Source organism: Piliocolobus tephrosceles, chromosome 21 (genome assembly GCF_002776525.5).
Source record: "Piliocolobus tephrosceles isolate RC106 chromosome 21, ASM277652v3, whole genome shotgun sequence".
Taxonomy (NCBI): Eukaryota; Metazoa; Chordata; class Mammalia; order Primates; family Cercopithecidae; genus Piliocolobus; species Piliocolobus tephrosceles.
In genome coordinates, this window is record NC_045454.1 from 7,849,663 (window position 1) to 7,864,163 (window position 14,501).

General features: G+C 51.2%; 1 protein-coding gene across 1 annotated transcript in view; it reads right to left on the reverse strand.

Moving 5' to 3' along the window:
* Positions 1–14,501, reverse strand: part of MYH14 (myosin heavy chain 14) — a 103,078-nt gene that overhangs the window by 44,770 nt on the left and 43,807 nt on the right. Inside the window, exons 12-20 of the mRNA XM_026448385.1 lie at positions 13,457–13,575; positions 11,316–11,468; positions 10,802–10,975; positions 10,274–10,447; positions 8,317–8,431; positions 6,057–6,155; positions 3,848–4,035; positions 2,092–2,213; positions 634–703 (exon numbers count right to left, since the gene is read on the reverse strand). Coding sequence (XP_026304170.1) covers positions 634–703; positions 2,092–2,213; positions 3,848–4,035; positions 6,057–6,155; positions 8,317–8,431; positions 10,274–10,447; positions 10,802–10,975; positions 11,316–11,468; positions 13,457–13,575 — 1,214 coding nt within the window. The remainder of the gene's footprint in view (positions 1–633; positions 704–2,091; positions 2,214–3,847; positions 4,036–6,056; positions 6,156–8,316; positions 8,432–10,273; positions 10,448–10,801; positions 10,976–11,315; positions 11,469–13,456; positions 13,576–14,501) is intronic.

A 14,501-nucleotide genomic window follows, 5' to 3' on the forward strand; every position in this document is an offset into this window, starting at 1 on the left:
GTGATTGGGGAGAGGCGGTGATGGGGGAGGGAGGTGATGGGGGAGGGAGGTGATGGGGGAGAAGTGATGGGTGATGGGGGAGGGGGTGATGAAGAGGGTGATAGGGTAGGGGGTGATGTGGAGAAGGGTGATGGGGAGGGGAGTTATAGGGAAGGGGCGATGGGGGAGGGGGTGATATGGAGGAGGGTGATGGGGAGGGGGATGATGGAGGAGGGGGGTGGTGAGGAGGGGCAGTGATAGGGAAGGGGTGGTGATTGGGGAGAGGCGGTGATGGGGGAGGGGGTGATATGGAGGAGGGTGATGGGGAGGAGAGTTATAGGGAGGGGGCGATGGGGGAGGGGGGTGATGGGAGAGGGTGATGGGATGATGGGTAGGGGGTTGATGGGGGATGATGAGGAAGCAGGGGTGGGGGGGTTGATAGGGAGAGGTAATGAGGAAGGGCAATGAAGGGGAGATCCCAGCCCCACTCCCCCACCACCTGGCCCCCTGCACACACATACATGCACACACACAGACACACACGCATGCACACACACACACACATACAGGCACAGACACATGCGCCTGCACACACACGCGTATGTCTCCACAAACACGCACGCACACACACACGCCAGGCTCTGTCCCACTCACCATCTTTTCACAGGCCTGCTTCCCATCCATGAAGCCCTTGGGAATGGCATTGGGCGTCAGGATCTCGTACCTGCAATGAGCAGGGAGGGGTGGGGAGGAGAGAGTCACAGCAAAGGCTCACCTAGTGCCTGCCGCGGGCCAGGCACTGGGCTCAGAATGACACACAACAGGAACAACAGTGACGATAACAAGGACAGTCACAAAACTCACATCTGAGCATTCATGCCACCACCAAGGACAGCAACATCGACAATGATCGAAATGATTGGCTGCTTCAGTTTTTTGTTTTGTTTGTTTTTTGAGATGGAGTCTCGCTCTGCCGTCCAGGCTGGAGTGCAGTGGCGAGATCTTGCCTCACTGCAACCTCTGTCTCCTGGGTTCAAGTGATTCTCCTGCCTCAGCCTACTGGGTAGCTGGGATTCAGGCATGCGCCACCACACCCGGCTAATTTTTGTATTTTTAGTAGAGACGGGGTTTCACCATGACGGCCAGGCTGGTCTAGAACTCCTGACCTGAAGTGATCCACCCGCCTCGGCCTCCCAAAGTGCTGGGGTTACAGGCATGAGCCACGGTACCCGGCCAGTATTGGCCAGTATTTTGGATGTATTGGCTTTAGTAAAATATCTTGTTAAAATTAATTTCATTTTTTTCACTTTTAAAAGTGTAGCTATTAGAAAATTTTCAGTTGTGTACAAGGCTTCCATTCTACTTCTAAGGGACAGTGCTGCTCTACACAGCTTGTGTGAAGCATCATTTTTGTTATATTTGCTGTATTACTTGCTCATTAGGCCTTGGTATTTTCTGTTCTGTCTTCTTCTTCCTCTTTTTTTTTTTTTTTTTTTTTGAGATGTAGTTTTGCTCTTGTTGCCCAGGCTGGAATGCAATGGTACGATCTCGGCTCACTGCAACCTCTGCCTCCTGGATTCAAGCGATTCTCCTGCCTCAGCCTCCCGAGTAGCTGGGATTACAGGCATGCGCCACCATGCCCAGCTAATTTTGTATTTTTAGTAGAGACGGGGTTTCTCCATGTTGGTCAGGCTGGTCTCCAACTTCCGACCTCAGGTGATCTGCCCGCCTCGGCCTCCCAAAGTTCTGAGACTACAGGCGTGAGCCACCACACCCGGCCTTCTATTTCATTTTTAAAGACATGCAGATTTGTAACACCATGCAGTGATTTAACGTTCATAGTTTGGGGACCACGGCCCTAAACAGCAGCAGCAATGTACCCCAGGTCCCCATAGGCTCTGTGTGCTTTCTCTCGGGATTGCATCAAGTGGGCTATTGTTCTCCCATACCACAGACGAGTAAACTGAGGCTCAGCAAAGTGAGTAATCTGCGTCAACTTCCCCAGCTCGGAAGGAGCAAGAGTGGGTGGAGACCTGAACGCAGGTGTGTCGGCTTCCAAATCCGGGTCCCACCCAGCCCCGCCGCCGGGCCTGGGCCCGGGCTCTCGCTCACCGCTGCCGGAACTCCTGGAAGAGGATGCGATTGGGGAAACCCTGGCGACAGATGCGGATGCCCTCCAGGACGCCATTGCAGCGAAGCTGGTCCAGCACCAGCCGCGGCTCCAGCTTCCCGGCCTGGGGAGAGGACGGACACGCGGGGGGTCAGCGGCGGCCACACGGGGGCGCCAAACGGTCAAGCGTGGCAATTTCCTGTTTCCATATATAATTTACTGAGCACCTACTAGGTGCCTAGGAACTGTTCTAGGCCCTGGGAGCACAGCAATGCTCAAGCCAGGGGGAAATGCCTTCCCTGGGGAACTGAGAGTTCAGTGAGAGAAACTGGAAATACCCTAGGTGAAACAGTCACTAATAAAGAAGAAATACCAAGTGCTAAGGAGAAAAGATCCGCAGGGAGGGAGGTGGGCAGGGCTGAATTTGCACGCAGGAGAGTCGCCAAAAGGCCTCCTGGGAAGCTGATGTCTGTCTAAAGCTGGTAAATCATGGTGTTTTTGTTTGTTTGTTTGTTTGTTTAAGACAGGCTTGCTCTCTTGCCCAGGCTGGAGTGCAATGGCATGATCTCAGCTGACTGCAACCTCCGCCTCCCAGGTTCAAGAGCTTCTCCTGCCTCAGCCTCCTGAGTAGCTGGGATTATAGGCGCACACCACTATGCCCAGCTAATTTTTGTATTTTGAGTACAGACGGGATTTTACCATTGCCCAGGCTGGTCTTGAACTCCTGGGCTCAAGCAGTCCTCCCACCTCAGCCTCCCAAAGTGCTGGGATTACAGGCATGAGCCACCGTGCCAGGCCGCCTTTTCTCTTTTCAACAGTAATACACAAATGGCAAAAATCTAAACAGTACAAAAATTCAAATGGCACATGCTGTCATTAAATATGCCACCAAGAAAGGAAAAAGCCTGGCAATTAAACCCCGACAGGCCATTGACAGTAAGCTACATCTCAACTTCAGAGACGCTAGCGGGGAGGAATACATGTCTTAGATTTGATAAAAGATGGGATCTCAGGCCGGGCGTGGTGGCTCACGCCTGTAATCCCAGCACTTTGGAGGCCAGGGCAGGTGGATCGCTTGAGCTCAGGAGTTTGATACCAGCCTGGGCAACATGGCAAACGGTGTAGTTTTCCATTCCCATTGATCCTTCTCTGTAGGGCCCATTCTCTGATTTTCTCAACATGAAAATCAGTGGCCAGTGAGGCTGGCCATGGTCTTGTCGCACCTACGCAACAACCCCAGCCCTGATGGCCTTCTTCTATCCCTTGTACCTCGCGTGCTCCATCCTACCATTGGACCTTTGTACAAACTGTTCTCTGTCTGGAATACCACGTATCCTTCAGGGCTCAGTCATCACCTCCCCCAGGAAGCCTTCCCTCACTTCACTGACCAGATCAAGCCCTATGTGACACTTACCACCCCTACAGATTTAACTGGGCATTCATTTTGGGTGGTTAGATGAATGTCTGTGCTCCCCATCAGACTGTGAGCTCCCTGAGAACAGGAGTTGGCTGTGCTTTTCTCTCCAATGCCTCCCCAGTACCTGTTCCCAGCATGGTAGATGCTCAATACATTTAAGTTATATGAATGGATGAATTTTCCCAACCGGACCCTGAGCCTAGGAACAGAAGCAATTTGCTCAAAGCCACACAGTCAATCAGAGAGGGTCCTCAAATCAGATGTGGCTCCAGCCAAGTCCAGAGGCCAAACCTTAACCCACAGCCACAGCCATCCCTTCCTCCCCAGGCTGAGTCACTCACCCTCTTCTCGTGGTTGGGGACAATGCAGCGGACAAAACTGGGGTTGGTGTTGCTTAGTGTGGCCATGAGGCGGCTGAGGGACTCCTTGTAGAGCTGTCCCACTGTCCGGAACATACCCCGGCGGGGGCGGCCACCTGGTGGGCCGTCGCCCAGGCTGCTCACCTGTTCCAGCCCCACGATGCCCTCCACTGTCAGATGGAGATACAGAGAGACAGAAGGAGGTCAGGGGTCAGTTTTAGGGACCGGGGCCAAAGGTCAAGGGTCTTATCATTTATCACAACTGACACTTTACATATGAAGGACCTCACACAGCCTGTAAGGTAGATATTATCAGCTCCATTGGACAGAGGCTCTGAAGGGTGGGAGAATGTGCTTAAGGTCACACAGCTTAGAAACTGAAGATCCAAGATTAGAACCCAGACAGTAGGAGTCCTTTCAAACCCTGGTCTTTGATCCTTCTTCTCTTCAAGGACATGATCTCTGTTTTCCTTAACAATAAATGATGACAATAACAGCAAATGCTTACCTAGTATAGATGCTCTGGCAGGCATTGCTCAAAGCAATTTACATCAATGGCTTTATAAGCCTGTAAGAATCATTCCCATTTTATAGATTTGGAAACTGAGGCACACAGAGAGAAAACAGCGATAACATAATCACTGCAGTTGTATTTTAGGAATCTGAAACATGTTACAAGATGTAATAAATTATTGCATTATATGCAATATTTGAAATAGGGCAAACGATCTCTATGGTAACCATTTTTCCAGAATGCCTGATTTCATAGAGGTTTTATTTTCTTGGCAGGGTGTGGTGGCTCATGCCCGGAATCCCAGCACTTTGGGAGGCCAAGGCGGGTGGATCACCTGAGGTCAGGAGTTCGATGCCAGCCTGGCCAACATGGTGAAACCCCATCTCTACTAAAAATACAAAAAATTAGGTAGGTGCGGTGTTGCGTGCCTATAATCCCAGCTACTTGGGAGGCTGAGGCAGGAGAATCACTTGAATCTGGGAGGCAGAGGTTGCTGTGAGCCGAGATCACGCCACTGCACTCCAGCCTGGGCGACAGAGCGAGACTCCGTCTCCACAAAAAGATTCTATTTTCTCTATTGCCACTTGGTGGCGCTGCTTTGAGTAGTGAAAAATATCCGAAAAATATCCACTCCTTCCATCAGTACTGTCTCGAATTCTGTTTTGTTTGTTTGTTTTCCGAGACATGGTCTCACTGTCACGCAGGCTGGAGTACAGTGGAGCGATCACAGCTCACTGCAGCCTCAACCTCCTAGGCTCAAGTGATCTTCCTACCTCAGCCTCCCAAGTAGTTGGGACTATAGGCGCACACCACTAATTTTTAAATTTATTTTTAGAGGTGGGGTCTTCCTGTGTTGCTCAGGCTAATCTCAAACTCTTGGCCTCAAGTGATCCTCTCACCTCGGCCTCCCAAAGCGCTGGGATTATAAGGATGACTCAATGCACCTGGCCCAAATTCTATGTGTTAAATCATGCCAGGTTCCTCAGGAACCCACAGCTAGGGCAGAATCTGATGTCCTTCAAAACTCATACCATTCAAGGGTCATCAGCCATCAACTAGATAATCTGTGCTTAGGGCAGGGCCAAGTCATGGCAGAGGCTCAAATATGTTATTTTCTTCCCCAGGTTCAACTGTCTCCCCTACCCCATACTCCCTGTCATTTTCAAAATGATAATTATCAGTTATGAAGTCCTCATAGCACAGGTAAGAGCTAAAGTTCTGAAATCTGATGTCCTGGGTTCAAATCCCAGCTCTGCCACTTACTGGCTGTGTGACCTCAGCAAGTTACTTAACCTCTCTGTGCTTTAGTTTCCTCATTTGTGTAATGGGGTAATAGTACTAACACTGAGGTGTTAGTACTATTACCCCATTACACAAATGAGGTGTTGATAATTCTAAAGGGGCTTCACATGGTGAACGGCACATAGTAAGTGCTCAAGAAACGCCAGCTGGCACTATCACACCTGTTTGTACTTTTACATGCTTTAGTTAAAAGAAGGCGTTCTGCTGCTACAGAGTCTGGAAACTTCCGAGGGAGCCAACAAGGAGGGATAGGAAGAGTGAGAGACCTCCACAGTGAGAGGAAAGGGGACAGATGTTTAAAACCAGGTCCCCAGCCCAACAGGTCCACCCTCCTCCTCCAGCAAGCCTCACCCACTGATGCACAGAGACACCCACCCCCTGGCGGAGAAATAGCAGAGCTGCACCTCTCTGCAGATCCTGGGGGCGACGGTGGGAAGGAGCCAAGGAAAGAGAACTGCTGGAAACCCCCGTGTTCTAGGGAGTGAGAATAGATGTGTGGGTGGGTGGAGGGGAGATGGCAGAGAGATGTCAGGGAGAGATGCATGAAAAGAGGGGAAGGAAAGGAGGTGGAAGGAAGAAAGAGAGGAAAGGGTTATTAGTCAACAGCACAGAGCAGAGCAAAGCAAGAGGGAAATCCAGAATGTTGGCCATAAACTTTTGAATTCCTATTCATCTTTGTATCCACACACTGTTGGCCAAAAGGACGAAGGTCCTCTGTAAGAATTCAGTGCAAAGAATAAAAAATCTCTCCCTCTAAAGGTTGTATCTGTTTTAATAGGTAGCCCTTTTTGCTCTGGCTGCCAGGAAGCTCAAGAATGAACTTGATGCTCCCAGGCCACTTGTTGTTTTTGCCTCTCAGAGGAGAGCTAATCTCATTTACCTTTTTCCCTGGGCTGTCAGGATGATGGGCATACAATTCTGGGCTCAAAGCTACTCTAGTATAGGTTGGGCAAAAATGGCCCCGATTCCCCACTTTTCTCTGTATTGACACCCTTTGCCTATGTCTTGCAGCTCCTTGAATCTGGAAAGACCTTGTGAATGCTTTTGTTTAGGAGGATTATAAAGGAAGTGACGTTATGGCAGCTCCCCAGCTACTTGGGAGGCTGAGCCAGCAGGTTTTGAGGCTTCCACTTTTTCTCTGGGAACCCTCTGAGAGTCAGGCACACACAGAGTGTGACAACTGAGGGCTCACCGTAGAGAATCAAGTGTTTATGAAGAGGGCACAAATATTTTAAAAGGGCAGCAGATTTTCAGCCGGGAGATGATTCTCATAGCATAATCTGGTTCTGTTCCTGAACATCAAACCCTGCTTTCCAATCTCCTGTGTAAATACTACATGAGACACAAACATAAAATCTATCTTTCCAGCATCAGCTCACAAGATCAAGACCCTCCATGCTCTTTTGTTCTGTGAGTGTGTTTTGGGAACCACTTGTCTTGCTCATTTGGGAACCACTCAATTTGCCAAATTGCATGGACTGGTATTTCTACAGCTGCCTTTTCACTTCAATAAAAGATAAAGGCAAACTGACAAATGCCAGAAAGTTGTAACCTGGAAAAAACAGGATGCTAGTTCTGCCAGGTTTCTAAAACCATTTCTCAAACCTCCTCTAAGGATGGGGATGGGGACGGGGGCGGTGGCAGAAAAGGCTTGGAAAAGGTCAGAGTCCTACCACAAGGCATTTGGCATCTCTGCCTATCACCCCTAGAAGTGTCAATCCAAAAAGACAGTCAAACTCATGGGGGCCTTTTTGGGGGAAGGAAAGCCCTCCAAAACTGTATCTGTCTGTTCTTTCTTTCTTCTTCCCTAGGGGCTTGAAGGGAACTTTGTAAGAAAACAAAGAAAGCAAAGCCTAAAAGTTGACTGACCTGCAAAACATCATCATTCTGTGTTCTCTGGTTGTTATAAATTATTTTTCAGTAGAATTTTTTTTTTTTTTTTTCTTTTTGAGATAGAGTCTCACTCTGTCACCCAGGCTGGATTGTAGTGGCACAATCTTGGCTCACTGCAGCCTCCACCTCCCAGGTTCAAGTGATTCTCCTGCCTCAGCCTCCCAAGTAGCTGAGACTACAGGCATGCGCCACCACACCTGGCTAATTTTTGTACTTTTAGTAGAGATGGGGTTTCACCATGTTGGCCAGGCTGGTCTTGAACTCCTGACCTCAAGTGATCCGCCCACCTTGGCCTCCCAAAGTGCTGGGATTACAGGCGTGAGCCACCATGCCTGGCCAAATCTCTTAATTTTTTAGAGAACACAGGCCATCTACAAATAATAAGTTTACCTCTTCCTTTTTGACATTCATATTTTTTTTCTGGTCTGATTGCATAGGCTAGTATTGCTAAAAAAAAAAAAAGCGGTGTTTAACAGCAGTGTTAGTGGGTATCTTTGTCTTGTTTCTGATTAAGGGGCAGTGTTTTATCTTTGAGAAGGATGCTGGCTTATCAATCAAATCAATCAATCTATGGATCCATCCATCACTGATTTGAAATACTATTTGTGTCACGGGCTGTTCTGGGTCTAAGCAGAAAACTCAGGTTCAGACCTCAGCCTCTGAAACAAAAGTGCTCACACTATGGGTTGGGAGAATGGCTGCACAGACCCCCAGGGCCAGAGCTGGGGAAGCAGGTCCTCACCATCTTTCCAGATCTCTGCCGTCAGCCGGTCTGTGCTCTGGTGAAGCAGGGCTGCGACATTGTCATTCAGAGGGTCCATGTTTTTCATCAGCCACTCGTTGGCCTTGTAGTCAACCTGAATGAAGTCACGTAGAGGAGGGCAATGACTTGCAGGCTCAGACATTCTTTGGATTTCCTAAGGAGCTTTCCAGAAGCTCTGAGACTCCCAGGTCTGGAGCTCACCATGGACAAGAGAGCACTGGTGCCACCTTGTGTCCATATTCTGAACTGCACCCCACTGGCATGGCCCCCTCTCTCTCCTTCCTCTCTATGCCCCCTCCCACAGAGACCTCGGTGACCTCCACTGCCACCACTTTCTTCCTCGTTCCTCTCCAGCCACCCTGGCCTCTGCACTGCTCCTTAAACATGTGAGCTTACTCCCACCTCGGGGTTTTACCCCTGCAGTTCCTGCCACCTGGGGTTCTGTTTCTGGATTTCACATGACTGGCTCCTTCTGGGTACTCAGGGCTTTGCATTGGGGATCCATAGAGTCACGATCTTGGCCACTACAATTCTCTGCATATGTGCCCCCTACCAGACAGCGGCCCCCCGAGGGCAGGGCCCAGATCTGACTCACGACCTAGCAGAGGGCTGGGTACAAGGGGGAGTTCTAGAGTATGTCTGGGGAAAAGACTGAGGGCTATACACAGAACACGTGGAATCTCCTGCCTCCTAGCCATTGTCTATGCTGTTCCCTCTGCCTGAACAGCCCTTCCCACCCTTCACCCATCCTCTGGGGCTGCCTGGTCCACATCATCAAAACCGGGGATCAGTAAACTATGGCTCACAGGCAAAGTCCCGCCTGCTATCTCCTTTTGCAAATACTTTTATTGGAACAGGCCGGGCGCAGTGGCTCACACCTGTAATCCCAGCATTTTGGGAGGCCTACGCGGGTGGATCAACTAAGGTTAGGAGTTCGAGAGCAGCCTGGCCAACATGGTGAAACCTTGTCTCTACTAAAAATACAAAAATTAGCCAGGCGTGGTGGCAGGTGCCTGTAATCCCAGCTACTGGGGAGGCTGAAGCAAAATTGCTTGAAGCCAGTAGGTAGAGGTTGCAGTGAGCCGAGATCGCGCCACTGCACTCCAGCCCGGGCAACAGAGGGAGACTCTTTGTCTCAAAAAAAAAAAAAAAAGTTTTATTGGAATAGAACCTTCATTTATGTCTTCATAGTCAAACTCATGGGGGCCTTTTGTGGGGCAGGAAAGCCCTCCAGACTGTATCTCAGTCTGTTTTTCCTTTCTTTTTCCTTGGGGGCTTGAAGACACTTATGTATTATCTGTGGTTCTTTTTGTGTGACCACAGCAGAATTGTGTAGCTGTGACAGAGACTGTCTGGCCCACAAAGCTGAAACTATTTACTATCGGACCCTTTACAGAAAATGTTTGCTGGCCCTTGGCTGAGATTTAAGATTGAGCATATTCTCTTCTGTGAAGCTTTCCCAGGTATTTCTCTTCTGGGCTCTGACACTACCCTCAGCTGCCTCCATTCAAACACCTATCGACCTTATATCCTGATGGTCTGTATTTGCCTCCCTCCCAGATAGGGATCTTTGTGAGGAGAGAAACCATGTTTGATCTGTGTATCCAGCTTTGCTCGGCACCGAGCTGGGCACACAAATGGCAGCCCGCACATGTCTGCTGAATAAGTGGATAAAATGCACATAGATTGCCTCCTGATGAACTCCTACTCATCCCTCAAAACCCACTGCAAATATCACCTCTTTGAGGAAGTTTTTGGTGATCCCATCGGACAGAGTCCTTGCTCCTCCCTGGGCTCTCCTAGCCCCCCTGCTCTGTTTGTCTGGACCTCAGGAGGACCCGGTTTTCCCTCTAGACCCTCCCCCTATCTGTAGCCAGTGGAGACCTCTTGATCCCCGCTCCCACTCACATGCCCCAAGGCTGGCCCCAGCCCCTACCTTGCCCGCATAGTGCAGAACACTGAAGTCGGCCTGATCCCGCAGTTGCCTCGGCCGCTGGAACTTGGGGTGGCCGCCCTGCTCCTGGGCTACCTTCTCCACAAACGACTTGTCTGTGGCCTTTGGGAACCAGCACTCCTCATCCAGCAGGGCCAGGAGTCCAGGGGGGTTGGCCTGGCCATCGACAGTAGGGGGAGAGTAAGTCAGATCCCCAAATATTGAACACTCAGGTGGCTGCTGATTTTTAGCTCTTAGAAGTCACACTTGGACATAAAAACAAATGTGAGAACGACAGTTACAGGAGAGCCCTGATTAACCGAATGATTCGAGCCAGGCCCTGTGGCAGGCACGTTCTGGGCTCTAATCACCCATGATCACAAAGATCAAGGAAGCAGGTGCTGTCACCTTCCTCACAGAACCCATGGGCATCCTGAGGCCCAGCAGAGGAGGAGCTAGACCGTGGTCACGCAGATGCTGGGAGAGACGGAGCTGAACCCTGTGTGGGCTGGGAAGGGGCCCTGGGCTCACCGGCCGCTCGATGAGGTCGATGCAGGGCTGCAGGTCGAGGCCAAAGTCTAGGAAGGTCCAGGGGATCCCCTCACGCTGGTACTCCTCCTGCTCCAGCACGAACATGGTGTGGTTGAAGAGCTGCTGCAGCTTCTCGTTGGTGTAGTTGATGCAGAGCTGCTCGAAGGAGTTCAGCTGCAGGGACGCAGGACACATGAGCCGGGAGGATGGAGAGGGACAGAGACCCAGAGACAGGGGACAGAGACCCAGAGAGGGGAGGACAGAGACCCAGAGAGAGAGGCGGGCAGAGACCCAGAGACGGGGGACAGAGACCAGAGAAAGAGGGACAGTGACCAGAGAGAGGTGGGGACAGAGACCCAGAGAGAGAGGAACAGAGACCAGAGAGAGGGGGGAACAGAGACTCAGAGAGAGAGTGGGGGACAGAGACCAGGGAGAAGGGGAGAGACCCAGGGCTTCAGAAAGGACAGGACCGGAGTGAGGAAGTCGGCATCCCCCTCCCAGCACGAGGGCGGACCTGGAAGATCTCAAAGCCCGCGATGTCCAGGATGCCCAGGAAGGAGGCGCCTTGGCGGGGGCTGCGGTCCAAGGCCCGGTTGAGGCGCAGAACCAGCCAGCGGAAGAGGCGCTCATAGGTGGCCTTGGCCAGGGCCTCCAGCGCGAAGTCAGCCTGTGGGGCAGGGCTCGTGGTAAGGGCGCAGCCTGCACATCAGCAGACTGAAAGACGTCAGAGGTGGACCGGGGAAGGGCCCCCAGCTCATCCCCCTTAAGGTCGCCTCCCAGCTCCTTGACCAGATATACCATCAAGAACAATGCCATGAACAACAGGCAGACATTCCTGAAGGCCGACTGTGCGTCAGGTACTATGTGACGGGCTCGGGTGTGTTAGCCCTTGAATCCTCCCCTCACCCCTCAAACCAGTTGCTAACGCACAGCAGTTAAGAGTGTGGATTCTGGAGCCGGACAACCTGGGTTCGAATCCCAGCTCTGCCACTTGGGGGCTGTGTGACCTCAGGCATGTGAATAAACCTCTCTGTGCCTCAGTTTTCTCCTCTGTAAAATGGGAACTAACAACAGTACCCCAGCTGAGCTTGAACCAGGGTCAGTGTGGCTCCCAAACTCCTCTTGTCCCCCACAGCATCTACTTCATCCGGGCACCTCACTGCCCAGCCTAGGGCCAGCAGAGGCCTCTGCCCAAAAGCTGGATTCCGAAACCCTCCCTGGCCTGTGGTCACTCCACTCCATCCTCCCTGCCACCACCCTGGTGTGAGCTCCCATGATTGCCAAGACTCTGGCTGCAGCCTCCTTAAGTCTCCCCGCCTCTACCTGCATCCCTGAACCCAATTCTCCATGCAGCAGCCAAGGGGATTTTTCTGTGAAAGACAAACTGAATTAAGCCACTTCCTGGCTTAAAACCTCACTGGCCTCCTATGTACTTTGAATAAAACTCACCTCCTTACTGTGGCCCCAAAGACCTTGCATGATCTGCCCCTTGCTGATATTTCTGACTGTGGATTCACCCACCCTCTCTCCCTTCCTCTTTACCCTCACTGACCTGACCTCCTTCAATTTTCTTTTCTTTTCTTTCTTTCCTTCTTTCGTTCGTTCGTTCGTTCTTTCTCTCTCTCTCTTTCTTTCCTTTCTCTCTCCTTCCTTCCTTCCCTCCCTCCCTCCTTCCTTCCTTTTTTTTTTTTTTGACAGAGTCTCGCTCTGTTGCCCAGGCTGGAGTGTAGTGGCGTGATCTCAGCTCACTGCAACCTCTGCCTCCTAGGTTCAAGTGATTCTCGTGTCTCAGCCTCTCGAGTAGCTGGCACTACAGGCGTGTGCCACATGCCCAGCTAATTTTTGTATTTTAGTAGAGATGGAGTTTCACCATGTTGCCCAGGTTGGTGTTGAACTCAATCTGTCCTGAGCTCAATCTGTCCTCTTTGGCCTCCCAAAGTGCTGGGATTACAGGCGTGAGCCGCCACACCCGGCCTCACTGACCCGCTTAATGCTCCCAACTCCCCAAGCCTGCTCCACCCCCAGGGCCTTTACACTTGCGGTTCCGTCTGCCTCAAACCAGCTAGGTCTCCCCTCGAATGTTATGTCCTTCGAGCGTCCTGAGAGAGGACTTTCCTGACCAACCACACCTCCCCTTCATCGGTGCTCTCACCATCTAAAAGCGTCCTGAGCTTTTGGTTTTTGTTTTTCTAGGATACCATGTTGCATTTATATCCTGTTTTTTTTTTTTTTTTTTGAATTATTGTTAAATTTTTTAACTTTTTAATTTTTTTTAGAGACAGAGTCTCACTCTGTCACCCAGGCTCGAGTGCAGTGGTGCAATCACGGCTCACTGAAGCGTCAAACTCCCGGGCTCAAGCAATCCTCCCACCTTGGCCTCCCACAGTGTTGGGATTACAGGCGTGAGCCACCACTCCCAGCCACATCCTGTTTAACTCTTATTATCCATTTCCATACTATAACTTGAGGTCCCTGAGGGCCTGGTATTTGTCTTGACGACTGCTTTTATTCCTGGCACCTAGACCAGGATCGGTAACGGAGCGGGCACTCAGCAGAAGTCTGTTGCGTGGTGGGAAAAACGGCATACGCTGTTTAAAGACCCAGGGCCAGGATGCCTGGCTCTTCCTGTGTCTGCCCACTGCCAGCCCTGCCTACCTGTTCCTTAGTCTGGGCTTTCTGCACGTAGTCTCGGCCAACTTTGATGCGAGGCGTGAGCAAGGCTCGGGAGAAATCCGTCACCCCCAGTCCCAGGAGGCGGCAGAGCTTCTGTGCAGCTGAGGGCGAGAGGCACCAAGACCCAATCAGCACTGGGAAGAGGCGCTTGCTGCCCAGCAAGGGAGAGGGCACCGTTCCCCACACTGTCGGGGGAGCAGAAGACGGGCCCCGCCTTTCCCAGGAGAGGCATTACGAGTCCCAAAAGTGTGTACGTTCTCTGCCCAACTGTTCTCTTTCCAGGAACCAGAACTGGCAAAATAACCCACACGTGAGCAAAGAACGCACCACGAGGATGTTCAGAGCAGTGTTGTTTATAACCGGAGAAAACCAGGAAACAACCTGAGGGCCCAAGAAGCGGGCGTTGGTTAGATGGGTCGGGCTTCATCCATTTGAAAGAATATTCTGAATGTGTTTGTTGTTGTTGTTGTTTTGTTATGTTTTCGAGACAGAGTTTGGCTCTTATCACCCAGGCTGGAGTGCAGTGATGCAATCTCAGCTCACTACAACCTCCGCCTCCCTGGTTCAAGTGATTCTCCTGCCTCAGCTCCTGAGCAGCTGGGATTACAGGTGCCTGGCCCATTTGAAAGAATGTTCTGCAGTCACTAAAAGCTACACTGGAGGCGGGCACGGTGGCTCCTGCTTGTAATCCCAGGGAGGCCCTTTGGGAGGCCAAGGCAGGCAGATCACCTGAGGTCAGGAGTTTGAGACCAACCTGGCCAACATGGTGAAACCCTGTCTGTACTAAAAATACAAAAATTAGCCTGACATGGTGGTGCGTGCCTGTAATCCCAGATACTCGGGAGGCTGAGGCAGGGAGAATTGCTTGAACACAGGAGATGGAGGTTACAGTGAGCTGAGATGGTGCCACTGCACTCCAGCCTGGGCGAAACTTCAGCTAAAAGAGGAAGGATGGAAGGAAGGAAGGAAGGAAGGAAGGAAGGAAGGAAGGAAGGAAGGAAGGAAGGAAGGAAGGAAGGAAGGAAGG